The sequence below is a fragment of the Megalobrama amblycephala genome, linkage group LG4, assembly GCF_018812025.1.
Source record: "Megalobrama amblycephala isolate DHTTF-2021 linkage group LG4, ASM1881202v1, whole genome shotgun sequence".
Taxonomy (NCBI): domain Eukaryota; kingdom Metazoa; phylum Chordata; class Actinopteri; order Cypriniformes; family Xenocyprididae; genus Megalobrama; species Megalobrama amblycephala.
In genome coordinates, this window is record NC_063047.1 from 1,988,374 (window position 1) to 2,002,273 (window position 13,900).

At 42.4% G+C, this 13,900-nt stretch overlaps 2 protein-coding genes across 9 annotated transcripts in view; both read left to right on the plus strand.

The window, feature by feature from the left end:
- LOC125266262 overlaps positions 1-13,900 on the plus strand; it is a 256,307-nt gene that overhangs the window by 175,455 nt on the left and 66,952 nt on the right. The window lies entirely within an intron of this gene.
- LOC125266265 lies at positions 7,466-13,418 on the plus strand. Of its 2 annotated transcripts, XM_048186777.1 has the most exons (7): positions 7,466-7,989; positions 8,367-8,687; positions 8,780-9,097; positions 11,957-12,046; positions 12,422-12,478; positions 12,665-12,745; positions 12,856-13,418. In XM_048186777.1, exons 1-7 carry the CDS (start codon positions 7,929-7,931, stop codon positions 12,909-12,911), a joined length of 984 nt encoding a protein of 327 aa, XP_048042734.1. In that variant the 5' UTR covers positions 7,466-7,928; the 3' UTR covers positions 12,912-13,418. The 2 variants fall into 2 exon arrangements, with proteins under 2 accessions (XP_048042734.1, XP_048042735.1); XM_048186778.1 differs by lacking the exon at positions 11,957-12,046 and having other exon boundaries at positions 7,612-7,989.

Sequence of the window (13,900 nt, forward strand, 5' to 3'; positions counted from 1 at the left end):
GGACAGAGGGCTGGTGGAAGGAGCACTTCTCTGCTTTGAGGAACAGATGGTATTGCCGTAAGCGTTGGACGACCTCCGCAACGTGGTGGCGATGTTCGGCCAAGCTCCGGGAGTAAATGAGGATGTCGTCAATATACACCAGCACGAACTTGTGGAGAAACTCCCGGAGCACCTCGTGGATGAAATCCTGGAATACGGAGGGGGCGTTGACCAGGCCATACGGCATTACAAGATATTCATAATGGCCGGTGGGCGTGACGAAGGCGGTCTTCCACTCGTCCCCCTCGCGTATCCGGATGAGGTTATACGTGCTGCGGAGGTCCAGCTTGGTGAACACAGTGGCACCACGGAGATGTTCCAGGGCCGCTGGGACGAGGGGAAGTGGGTACCGGAACTTGATGGTTATCTTGTTGAGTGCACGGTAGTCGATGCAAGGCTGCAAGCCTCCGTTCTTTTTTGCCACGAAGAAAAAACTTGAAGCAGCAGGGGAAGTAGACGGGCGGATGTATCCTTGGTTAAGGGCCTCTTTGATGTATTCCTCCATGGCCTTCTACTCCGGTAATGACAGGGGGTAGATGCGTCCCCTGGGCACTGGCTCACCCGGTAACAGATCGATGGCACAGTCCCATGGCCGGTGTGGAGGTAGCTTGGAGGCACGTTGTGGGCAGAAGACGTCACTGAAGGAGGCGTAGTCGGGTGGAATATCCACAGAGCGCTTCTCTACAGGACTTTCGATGGACGTGGCATTGATGGAGAGAGTCTTGGAGAGTGGAGATCTTGGAACTGGAAGTACTGGGAAGCAGTTGGAGAAACAGTGGTCGCCCCACTTCAGGACTTCGCCCGTGCGCCAGGAGATGGTGGGACTGTGTTGTTCAAGCCACGGGCGCCCTAGAACCACGTCAGCGGTGGACTCCTCCAGAACCAGCAGATGGATGTTCTCCGTATGAAGTATACCCACTTGTAGTTGAAGAGGTCCCACACAGCGACAGATCATCTTACGGCTCAGGGGTTTGCCCGTGATGGAGTGGACTTGGTAATTAATCGGAGACGGAGAGGTCTTGAGTTTGAGGTGTCGACAGAGGGCGCCGGAGATGAAATTTCCTGCTGACCCTGAATCGAGGAGCGCCACCACTGGAACAGAGGCATTAGCAGCAGTAAGGTTTACAATAGTAGTGAGTGGTTTCATCTTTTGAATGGAGGGAATGATAGCACTCACCACGGGCCGAGGAGGACGAGTTGGGCATGTGGAGATTACATGCCCCGGAGATCCACAGTATAAACACAAATTCAGGGTCAGCCTTCTCTGTCTTTCAGCAGCAGTAAGACGGGAATGATCCACTTGCATAGGTTCACTTGCTGGTTCTGGAGAGCTGACGGGTTCGGACCGACGGAGGAGGATGTTGGGGAGTGACTGGCCCTGGTTCTCAAGGAGACACGACTGCATACGAGAACCCATGCGGATGGCGAGTTGGATGAAGCGTTCGAGTCCTATGGAGTCCTCGTATGCAGCGAGATGGAACCGCACATTAGGCTCCAATCCTTGACGAAAGGTGGTGATGAGGGCTTGTTCATTCCATCCGCTGGTGGCGGCTAGCGTTCTGAACTGCAAGGCATATTCATTAACAGTGTTATTCCCTTGTTTTAGATTGTAAAGCTTCTCACCAGTTGAAGAATCTGCCAGAGGTTTCCCGAAGACCTCACGGAAGTGAGAGACGAACGCCGAGTAAGACTTTACAACTGAGCCTCTCTGAGTCCAGAGTGAATCCGCCCATTGAAGGGCCTTACCTTGCAGTTGTGAGATTATGAACGCGATTTTAGCCGTGTCGGTGGGGTAGAGGTGCGGTTGCATCTCCAGGACCAGCTCACATTGAAGGAGAAATCCGCTGCAGTCCTCCGCCGATCCTGAGTAGGGCGCCGGTTTGGCCATGGGACTGGCGGTAAACACTGGAGAAGGAGTGGTGACGGTGGGTGCGGAAGCGGCAGCGGTGGTGGATGACGGTGATGGTGGTTGTGGGGTGAGTGCTCGGCGCAGTGCGTCCACGAGCTCCTGGAACGGATTGGTGATGCTCATGCTGATAGATGCTGTTATGGTCCGGTCTTCTGTTATGATAGAGACACCGGAGGCAGATATAAAAGCAGTAATGGATGTTTATTGACTTGATCAGCAGAGCAACAGGTAAGTGAATGATGAGAATGCAGTTCTTGGACGTGAATGAGAAGGTAATACTGTCCTTTTGTTGTATTGCAGGTGAAGATGGAGGCAGGCGTTGGAGACAGGTGGCTGAGACACTCACACACACAGGCAGGTAGGAACACGAGGAGTACTGGAGACGAAGGAGACGATGGAGGCAGGTAAGTATAGCGTTTAGAGTCATTGAGGTGAGCATACAAAGAGCTGTAGTGCAAACGAGACCGGACAGTGAGTGTGTGTGAGTGTGGGGTTTAAATGCTGGCGGTGATGATGGTGTTGATGGTCTTCAGGTGGCGGTGATTAGTACGCTGGTGATTGAGTGCATGGGTAAGGGAGTGAGGTGGAACCTGACGTGTCTGTGACACTATTTGTGTATTGATTTTTTTTTTTTATAAAAAAAAAAATTCCTTGCTACGAGCACTTTACTGTCATAACTGTGACTTCACTCAGCGCTTATGTACTGTTGTTCTCATGTTGATTTGATTGATTCCACTATTTTCATTTGTAAGTCGCTTTGGATAAAAGCGTCTGCTAAATGACTAAATGTAAATGTAAAATCCTACACACAATTTCTGAAACCTGACACTCAAACACCAGAACCACATGCCAAATCTGCAAAAATCTTATCTGCAAAACCTTAGACTCACTTTCCAATTTCATAAAACACTTTTTGCAAAACACAACACACAATTGTCTATGTAACACACAAAAATCTAACACAAAGTATCTTGATTTCCTTTTTTAAACACAACCATTGATTCTGTCCAACTAGACATGGTTGATATATTTCTTTTCTTTCTTTTCATGTAATACTGTATTCACAACCACAAATGCTTACAGAAAAAAAATAATTTGGTTTCAATCTTGCATTTGTGTTTATCATGAATTTTTCAACATCTCTATGTAAATTACTTTCAATCTTGTACAGAAACACAGGAGCTCATGAAAGGAGAACTTTAAATTTTGAATAACTGTGTGTATATGATATATCCAAAAATAGAATATTGGGGTAAATGTTTGCTTTTGAGATGTGTTTGTGATATTTTGAATGCGGTGCTTCATTTTGCAAGAGATGTGAGGCAGTTTGCATTTTGTGTGTGTAACCCAGACTAATTAGTGGTTAAATATATATATTTTTTTACAATCGCTATGACAGTTTTTTTGATACATTTAACAATTTTCCTAAACTCTTAACGCACCAACACACCTAAAACACACAATTGGCAAAACGGTTAATTTCATGCTCAAAATCACACATTGTAAACTAAACCCCAAAACTAATTTTCAAAATACAATAATAAACTAACACAATACACTATGTCTAACAAAACACTGCAAACATGTTTTAAAATCAAATCATTATTCAAAACACTAACACGTGTTCTCTTCCAACAGGAACATTTAGTCAATCATAACACAATGACAAAAAAAACACTATCATCAGCTAAAATTACAGAAACTGCATTATTTTATGTGTCAGGTCTGCCCTTATACAATAGACAGTATATTGTATTGATCATAGATTGTGTTTTGCATTGTAGTTTCTTTTGAAGCCTCTCTACATTTCTGTTTTGTTGGGTTTAGCAAATGCATGCATTTTGTTTCTTTTGCTGCAGAAATTCAATACAAAAAATGAATGACCATCTCAGAGTAGCTTTATAAAATGTACAGTTTATGTAAAAAAAAAAAAAATACAGACACAAAATTGCTGCAGTGAAGACTTTATTTGCAAAAGGACATTACTGCAAGATATACAAACAGAAAAAGAACCAGAATTATAATAAAAAAAAACAAAGTAATCTTCTAATCTGCCTGGTCTTTTGCATTTGGCCACATGTTCTCATCCACATCACACCTGATATCACACCTGATGGCACTGTGGGAAGAATCTTTTGGCATGCCTTATCCACCCCTGGCAGTGTTCAGCTGTGATGTCTTGGCATGCAGCATCCATTGCATCCAGGAGGGACATTTGGTCATGTGGATGATGGTCAAAAACCTTCCATCTCCAGGCTGAGAAAAACTCCTCAATGGGGTTGAGGAAAGGGGAGTAAGGGGCAAGGAAATGGGACATCATCCTTGGATGGGCGTCAAACCAGGCTGTGACTGCACGGGAATGGTGGAATGCCACATTGTCCCATGCGATAACATATATTGGCAAGTGGTCTCCCACCTGTCCCCTTTCTACCTTTGGCACCAGTCTTTCGTGCAGGTCTTCTAAAAACAGGAGAAGGTGGTCGGTGTTGTAGGGGCCAATCTCACATCTATGCAGGAGTGCACCGTTGTTGGAGATTGCGACGCACATGTTGATGTTGGCTCCTCTCTGGCCCGGCACGATAACTGTGGCCCTTTTGCCAATTATGTTTCTCCCACGGCGACGCCTTTTCGCCAAGTTGAAGCCAGGCTCGTCAACATAGATAATTTCATGTGGGATTTTATTGGCCTCCAACTCCATGACTTTCTGAAAGTTTTTAGACACAGTGTATGTAAATGCTGTGCTGTACTGTATATCTACTGTATGTTCTAATGTACTCCAGGTTTATAGAGTAGTTTACTGCAAAACACACTGTGTATAGTACAGTAATGACTGTATTGCATAACCTTACCTGGACGTATTGGTGATGGAGTTCTTTGATGCGCTCACTGTTCCTTTCAAAAGGAACTTTGTATAGTTGTTTCATTCGGACTCTGTGTTTAGCTAGAGTCTGAGAAATGGATGTTATGCTGATTGCTGCAATGTTCCCAAAGACAAGGTTGTCCTCTTCAACTCTGGACTGAATGTCCTTCAGTTTTATTTCATTGTCAGCAATCACCATGTTGACCATAGCAAGTTCCTGTTCTTCATTCAAGAGCTTTCCTCTGCCCCCTGAGGGAGGTAGACGTTGAATCCTTAGAGGGACAAAACACAGTTACATATTAGAGACCGGAGGCATACAGTCACTCTAATACAGTAAATGGTAAAATTATTTACACTTTGCTGTAGGAGAAGCAATATCCTACCTGTTGGTTACTCTGAAAATACAGACAATGGATGCCATTGTGTCCCGGCTGAGATTTGGCTGTACTCGTTCACCAGCCTCTCTGTATGATAGCCCGTGGTTTATGACATGGTCAATGATAGTAGCTCTTATTTGTTCAGTTACCCTAGCTCTGGTCCTTCTTTGAGCACCACCACGCATTCTAACTCCTCTCCCTCTTCCTTGCCCCACTCCTCTCCCTTGTCCTTTCCCCACTCCTCTCCCTTGTCCTTGCCCCACTCCTCTCCCTTGTCCTTGCCCCACTCCTCTCCCTTGTCTTTGTCCTTGCCCCACTCCTCTCCCTTGTCCTTGTCCCACTCCTCTCCCTTGTCCTTGTCCCACTCCTCTCCCTTGTCCTTGTCCCACTCCTCTCCCTTGTCTTTGTCCCACTCCTCTCCCTTGTCCTTGTCCCACTCCTCTCCCTTGTCTTTGTCCCACTCCTCTCCCTTGTCCTTGCCCCACTCCTCTCCCTTGTCCTTGTCCCACTCCTCTCCCTTGTCCTTTCCCCACTCCTCTCCCTTGCCCCACTCCTCTCCCTTGTCTTTGTCCTTGCCCCACTCCTCTCCCTTGTCCTTGTCCCACTCCTCTCCCTTGTCTTTGTCCCACTCCTCTCCCTTGTCTTTGTCCCACTCCTCTCCCTTGTCCTTGTCCCACTCCTCTCCCTTGTCCTTGTCCCACTCCTCTCCCTTGTCCTTGTCCCACTCCTCTCCCTTGTCCTTGTCCCACTCCTCTCCCTTGTCTTTGTGACAAGGTCAATGATAGTAGCTCTTATTTGTTCAGTTACCCTAGCTCTGGTCCTTCTTTGAGCACCACCACGCATTCTAACTCCTCTCCCTCTACCTTGCCCCACTCCTCTCCCTTGTCCTTGCCCCACTCCTCTCCCTTCTCCTTGCCCCACTCCTCTCCCTTGTCTTTGTCCTTGCCCCACTCCTCTCCCTTGTCCTTGTCCCACTCCTCTCCCTTGTCTTTGTCCCACTCCTCTCCCTTGTCTTTGTCCCACTCCTCTCCCTTGTCATTGTCCCACTCCTCTCCCTTGTCTTTGTCCCACTCCTCTCCCTTGTCCTTGTCCTTGCCCCACTCCTCTCCCTTGTCCTTGTCCCACTCCTCTCCCTTGTCCTTGTCCCACTCCTCTCCCTTGTCCTTGTCCCACTCCTCTCCCTTGTCCTTTCCCCACTCCTCTCCCTTGTCTTTGTCCTTGTCCCACTCCTATCCCTTGTCCTTGTCCCACTCCTCTCCCTTGTCTTTGTCCCACTCCTCTCCCTTGTCCTTGTCCTTTCCCTTTCTCCACTCCTCTCCCTTGTCCTTGCCCCACTCCTCTCCCTTGTCCTGGTACTTGTCTTCCTCTCTCTCGTGCAGGCATTTTTCTTTCTTTCTTTCTTTCTTTCTTTCTTTCTTTCTTTCTTTCTTTCTTTCTTTCTTTCTTTCTTTCTTTCTCTCTTTGTGTTGCTCTATATTGTTCCTTTTCCACACAAGATCAGCCCAAAGAGTCCTCTTTTAGAACATATGATCATGCGATTGAAAAAACCTCAACACCTGAGTGTGGTTCCTAGATGGGAATCAGCTGTGATTTATATATTTGCATCATTGCAATAAGCTGTTTCTCATTAGCAATGGAATAAAATACAGGGAATATATTTGTGTTTCAATTCACAATATGAACAGCTGTTCACTTTGACTTTAGCCTATATAAGTTATGTTTAGAACATGATGTTATCTGTTCTGACATACAGTGTGAAAGCATTTGTAAATTTGACTGTAAAATTATGTTGTTTTGGTCTTGGTTGAGCTTGTGTGTAAAAGAAGTTCAAGCATTTTAAATTGGTGTTAACTGTATGCATTTTGTATCAAAGCAACAAGAAATGTGTTAATTGTATAGCCTACAAAGACGGATGTTGTGCTAACCGTGTTAAGAGTTTAGGAAACTTGTTAAATGTATTGAAAAAACTGTCATAGCGATTGTAAAAAACTGTTATACGGGGCCATTCAAACTGTTTGACCAAGCTGGAGTTGATGTTAATAATTACTTTGAAATACTTTAAAAAACTTTTTGTTTGAGAATTCATGAGTCATGGATTCAGTAAAAAACTAATAATGTAATGAATTTATTTCTAGATTTTAATGGCATGCAGGTAACTGCTAAAAGAAATAATTGAATCTATAAGTCATGCTCTTGTGTGCAAATGTATCCTATAATGTGTGTTCAGACCAAATGTGGGTGACAGTGTGGTTTACAGTAGCACTTCTTCTTCTGAAGAACATGTTTCTCAACCAGTGTCGTGTCAAATCTGTTCCTCTTAGGTTAGTAGTTATGGTGGTTAGACAGTGAATCATTCAACACAACACTGGTAACAGTCAGCACTCGCTCTCTAGAGGGAAGATTTAACCTGTTGAGGTGTTTACAGAATGATTGTAGATTAAAACGGCCTGAGCTCTTATTATTGAACACGTCACCATAAGATGCTCTTGAGGGACAGTTCCTATTACAGTAAAAGTGTACTGTAAATCAACACAAAAGAATTAGAGTGGATATTAATAAGAGAGCTGTGAAGCAACACTTCTCCATCATGCACTGGCACAGCGTCACTATATATCAACTGTAGCCGGATTGAAACACTCATTCGCTCAGATCAGAGGAAGTTAACAAACACAGGAGGAGCTGATGATGTTTAGAGAAAGAGTTGTGAGTGTATAATGAAGAGGAAGACTGACAGAAACAGAAAATGTCTGATAAGTGTGATCTGTGTCTGCTGGGACTGATCATTCTCTGCTCACTTCTCACAGGTAAAGAAACCTGTACTTTCTCTAAAGACATTTAGTGGAGTTAGTCTGGGAAAGAGTTCATTTGAACATGATCAGTTTATTCTTGCACACATTCAAGTTGTGATCTCAGTTGTGTACTGATACATACAGTGTATTATTCCTGATACTGGACATAGAGTCACACTCAAACATCTGATGATCAACATTATCTTCATATTAAGAGTGTGTGAGTGATCTGAACAGCTCTCTGATGAAGAAAAACAGTTTATTCTGGAGAGTGTGTTTGCATTAAGTGAGAAAAAGACTTTGATTTGAATCTTCTGCTTTTTTTGCTGATATGGTTTATATTTTCATTTATTAATATATAACATAATGATCACTCAAATGTATTGTTTCAGGTACCAGTGGAGTGAATGAGACTCATGTGTTCATCAGTTCTGGTGAAGATGTCTGTCTGCCCTGTAATAATGCTCTTTCTGACTGCACATCAACTACATGGATCTATAACAGATTCAAACATTCAGAGACAGCTGAACTGATTAATTTAGGGAAAAAGAAGAAAGACACAGAGAGACATGAGAGACTGAGTCTGGGGTCTGACTGCTCTCTGAACATCAAGAACGTCTCAAAAGAAGATCCTGGATTTTACAGCTGCCGACAATATGTGAATAGCAAACAACAAGGAACTGATGCACGTGTTTCATTGAATGTTCTTCATGGTAATTTTATGATTATGTGGTTAATTTAAAAAGGTCCCAATTCTCTCTTTAAAAGACTAAAGTCTGTAATGTGATTTGTGTCTTGTGTTCAGTTTCATCATCATCATCATCATCCTCACAGACTGAGATCAGTCTAGGTCGCTCTGTGACTCTCTCCTGTCAGTTGTATTCATATGATGGAGAATCTTGTGATCGTTTGGCCCGTTCTGAGGAAATTCATCTGTTGTGGGTGAATCGGGCTGGTGTTGATCTGACAACAGACTCCAGATATCAGATATCAGCTTCAGGATTCTGTATCATCAATCTGACTACAACACTCCTGAAAGAAGATGACAACAGAGAGTGGAGATGTCAGCTTACTCTCAGAAAACATGTCAAGACCTCAGTCAGATACACTCTCAAGTATTCAGGTGAGAAACTAACTTAACCGTGGTCAGTCTTTTCAGTGTGGCAAAGTAGTTTAATTCCAAGTAAACTTATATCTGACATCCATTTTATTATGACCTCGAATTTAGTTTAGAATGTCAACTGATTATTGGTCATTTGTATAATAATTTAGCTCTACATTTGATTATTCTATTTAACTCTTTACTCTTATTGTACCCGTTTATTCAGATTCTTATAACGCTTTTGAGTCTCGCACCGGCCGGGTATACGATCTCATATACACAAACTCGTCAGTCTTGGTCATTAGACAGAGGCGATGACTAATACTTTTAGACGCTGCACCATGCTTGCTTATTTCTAAAAGTACGTTATTTAGTCCCCATAGATCTGAACCCACTGAATTAAAGCAAAACTATATCTAACCAGAGGTCATGACCATTACCATAGAACCAAGTTGACCAGCCTAACCTTTCTATGGTAACTTTATATAATCATGCCGTGGTTTCCCCCGTACACTTAGTTAGAATAATATTACAGTAATCAGAGGTTGAGGCTCACCCTATTCAGATTGGTCTGACAACCCTATGTTGTTCTGAATGGAAAATGGCTCTGAAGCACTACACTAGCCTACACAGTCTAAGTATACATAACTAATGCCAACGTGTCAGTCGGAGCTCTAAAGTATCAGTTGGTGTGCCCCTCTGCTCCACCTAAACTGTACTTTAGTCCGTTACTAACCTGAGCGTAGATTTGTGGGATTATGGACATATAATCTACTAGAGTCAATAATTTCAGAGTAAGTCAGAATAAAGCCAAATGTAACAGTTTATTAGTCAGGTAAATGTATCATGCCAATTACATAATCAATTCAAGGATGATCAATACAAAACATCAAATGCTCAGAAAAAGAGTGAAAGATGCATACCTGACATTTAGAAAAATACACATTGAGTGTGTATTGAGTATTCTCTGAGTGTCTGACGGACACCCAGCAATGAGGCCTGGATCGCACCCTGAGCCTCCTGCAACATCTCTTTAAATACTCAGACCAAGACAGAAACTTCTTTCAAATGGAAACATGACTTCACAATTGGAATTTGCATTAATCAGGGTCCTAGACTGAGTAGTTTACACCTTTTTGGGGACAGAAGGCCATTTGCATGAAAGACCCTGTGGAGGTGGACACACCCATTACAGAGAGCAACATATCTTGAAACCTTTATTACCTTCTGGTTTACTTCTGTGGGAATGAGACCTTTGTACCAGTCACACTGAGACATTTCAAATGATACCAAACATGTATAATGTTGTATGATAACTGTTCACATTAAACCATTTAGGTGAATTTCAGGTCATCTCTGCATGTAGACAGAAGAGATGGTGGAAGAGGGGGTGAAGGAAGGGAAGCATAGATTAAGGCAATGCTGAGGTGTGATTGTGTAATGATGGGTCGACAGAGTGAGGATCCATTTGCAGCTTTTATTAAGACAAGCAACGTAACAGACAAGGACAAGGCAGAATCATAGACAGGGACAGGCAATGGTCGAGGCAGGCGGCAATGAGTCAGGGTCTTACAACAGGCAATGGTCAAGGCTGGCAGCAAACAGAGAGCAGAGTCCAGGAAACAGGCTAGGGTCAGGGTAGGCAGCAGAGAATCACAAGAGAGTAAACAGTCCAGTCGGTAACAAAATAACAATCCACAAAGAACGCTCAGAAATGATCACTTCGGCAAATCAAGACTTCGCGGTGCATGTGTGGGTGTGTGAGTGTTAAATAGTGAAAGTGTGATGCGGTGCAGGTGTAGGTGCAATCAGTCCCAGGAATGAGGGCCTATGGGTAATGTAGTCCGAATGTGGCCGAATCAGAATTCTGGTGACGGCTCCCTCTGGCGGCCAGGAGGAAGAGCCGCAGGAGCCGTATTCGTGACAGATTGACTCAGGGTGATTGCATCTTGGATGGGGATGCTAATTTTGCAAAAGAGAGTTCAAATGTTATTTTCCTTTGTTTTCTCAAAGAGTAGCCCTTTCTCGGTCCAGACAGTCCGGCATTAGTCTTACAGCATAAATAATATGTGACCCTGGACCACAGAACCATTTTTTCTGAAAGATGAATAAATAAGTTTTTCACTGATGCATGATATGGCAGAGATACAACTATGTAACGTAGTTCATAGATGTGGGAAGAAGGAGGCGGGAACCAGCGAACATTCAAACAATAATCTTTAATAAAAGAAACAAAGCACAAAACGAAAGTAATGCCGGCAGACCCTCGCGGACGTCTACCGGCCACACAAACATAATAAAACATAAAATAAAGTTCAGGCCTGGTCCTCTCTCGTCCTTCACTGTCGTCGTTCCTCCTTTTATGTTTCCGGAGCTCCTCCGTGAGAGACTCGAGGCCGGTGCGCCTCACAGGTGATGCTCGTTAACTCTCGCGTCACCGGCCTTGCACCGTTCCCTCACGGCTCTCGCCCGCCCTGCTCGCCACAAACTATTTGAAAATGAGGGTGCAAAAAATCTAAATATTGAGAAATTTCTTTTCAAGTTGTCCAAATGAAGTCCTTAGAAATGCATATTACTTACAAAAATAAATTTTTGACATATTTACAGTAGGAAATTTACAAAATATCTTCATGGAACATGATCTTTACTTAATATCCTAATGATTTTTAGCATAAAAGAAAAATCGATAATTTTCACCCATGCAATGTATTGTTGGCTATTGCTACAAATATACCCATGTGACTTATAACTGGTTTTGTGGTCTTCTCAATTACTGCCACTGTGAACAGTGATGATGGAGCACAAACTGCATGTCATGATCAAGTAAAAAAATATGATGTTAATGTCCTAAAGATGTATCTAAACATTCATCTTCTGCAGCTCCAGTCCATTCAACAACACTGATTTCAGTCAGCAGCTCAAAAATCGAGACTAAATCGAGCCAAACTACAGCAGCAGCTCCTACACAAGGTTCATGATCACATGATCACTGTCACACATCATCAGTCTCTCTCTTCAGTGGTTTGCACTGGCTCTCACAGACTGGTTTATCATCACAAAAATCATTTAAAAAAAGTAGCTCTTTAAATAGGTTTGTCAGTGAGTCTATGACATTTTGATATACATGAGTCATGACCATAATGTTAAAGACAACTGGTGTAATTCATGACATCCTATGATACAGTGGCCCAATGGTTAGAGAGTCAGACTGATAATCTGAAGGTTGTGGGATTGATTCTTGATACCAGCGGCTGCCCAATGCTCCGGGTGTATGTGATGATGATGATGATGATGTTTATATGTTATATTATATGTTTGAACTGAACTAACAGATGTGATCCACAGATCCAGCTGTCACAGCATCAACTGAAGTCAGTAGGACTGCTGGATTATTATTCAGAGGTACGACACGTCTTTGTTTGCAGTTCATTTATGACGACAGCTTTATAACACTGAAACTATCAGTCAGTCTGTAAATGCTTGTCAATAATCGTTCATTGTTTGATACCCTTGACTTCAGTCATGTTCAGTTTCAGAGATTCAGTCTCTTCTTCCTCTCTCTCATCTGTCCACACGTGTTTCCTGCAGTGATTGTGATGATTGTTGAGATTGCAGTGTTTGCTGCTCCTACTGTGATTCTTCTTCAGATCATCTGTGCAAGAAGAGCTGGTGAGTTTGAGCTTCACACAATCTGATGATTCACACTCATCTGATCTGGAACAATCTGCAGTCATGATAAAAACACATATGAGAGATCAATGAATGCATTTATATTGCAGGGAGGAAGAACTCGCAGCACCTCGAGGAAATAGAGATGCTTACAAGATTACAATAAAATACTGCTGAGTTTTGAGCGAATCTGCAATAATATTTAAAATAGTAAAAACTCACAGAGGATTTTTCAAAGTTATTCTTCTCAGGAAATAGTGATACCATCAGGTTTACATTATTTTTTTTTTCTCATTTATATGGATTTATGGATATTTGCCTACAGTGTTCAATGTAATTTTCTAGTTTTGTTTCATATATAAACTGCTTTAATTATAATAAATACAGTAATGGACAGACTGCTGTTTTGCTGCATTGCTGTTTTTAGCATTTTATTTTAATATTTTGAATGGTTGCTTCTCGTTTTCTTAATAAAACCTCTGCAATTGTGTCTAATGTCTCCTTTCCTGAGATATTTGTTACATATATGTCCATCAACAAACGGATGTGTATATTTCTAATGTATTGCAGTGCACATGTGGGAACTGTATTATTAACAGTATCAATAACAGCACATGCATTAGCCGAGCTCTGACGTCAATGACTGATGAAACATTAAAGTTTGTAAAACAAATCTCGCTCTATCCTTTATCATTACTCAATGTAGTAAGAACGACAATCTGCATTAATGAACACAATTTTAGGTAATAGTGGCCCACAGCTGAGTAGCAGAAGTATTTCAGAAAGACAGTAATAACGTGAGTTAGCCAGAGACACACAATATAGTTAAAACACAAAACTATGTATTTTGAACACTCTGTATAAAATAACATCAATAATTAATCAGACTCACAGGTTGTGATTCTGAGGAGCAAGTTGGTCCAAATAAAGCAGGTACCATCCCATCCTTAACCTCTGATTCTTCACAGCCTCATCCTTTGGCAGTGAAAATGACTGAACTTATGCCATTATTACAGTTTTTCTCAATCGATTTGTCACATTTCTTCAAAGTAATGTAACTGCTCTCAAAACAGTTAACACAGTGATCTAAACACACTCTTATCTTAGCCAAACAGTTCAACTTTACTGCAAAATAATGCACTGTATTTTTTTTCT

What these genes read in the sequence shown, in the direction of transcription:
- LOC125266265 (XM_048186777.1), top strand. Translation starts at nt 7,929, where the DNA reads ATGTCTGATAAGTGTGATCTGTGTCTGCTGGGACTGATCATTCTCTGC. An exon ending in TCTCTGCTCACTTCTCACAG is followed by an intron (nt 7,990 to 8,366) that starts GTAAAGAAACCT and finishes GTATTGTTTCAG; the next exon opens with GTACCAGTGGAGTGAATGAG. An exon ending in ATACACTCTCAAGTATTCAG is followed by an intron (nt 9,098 to 11,956) that starts GTGAGAAACTAA and finishes CATCTTCTGCAG; the next exon opens with CTCCAGTCCATTCAACAACA.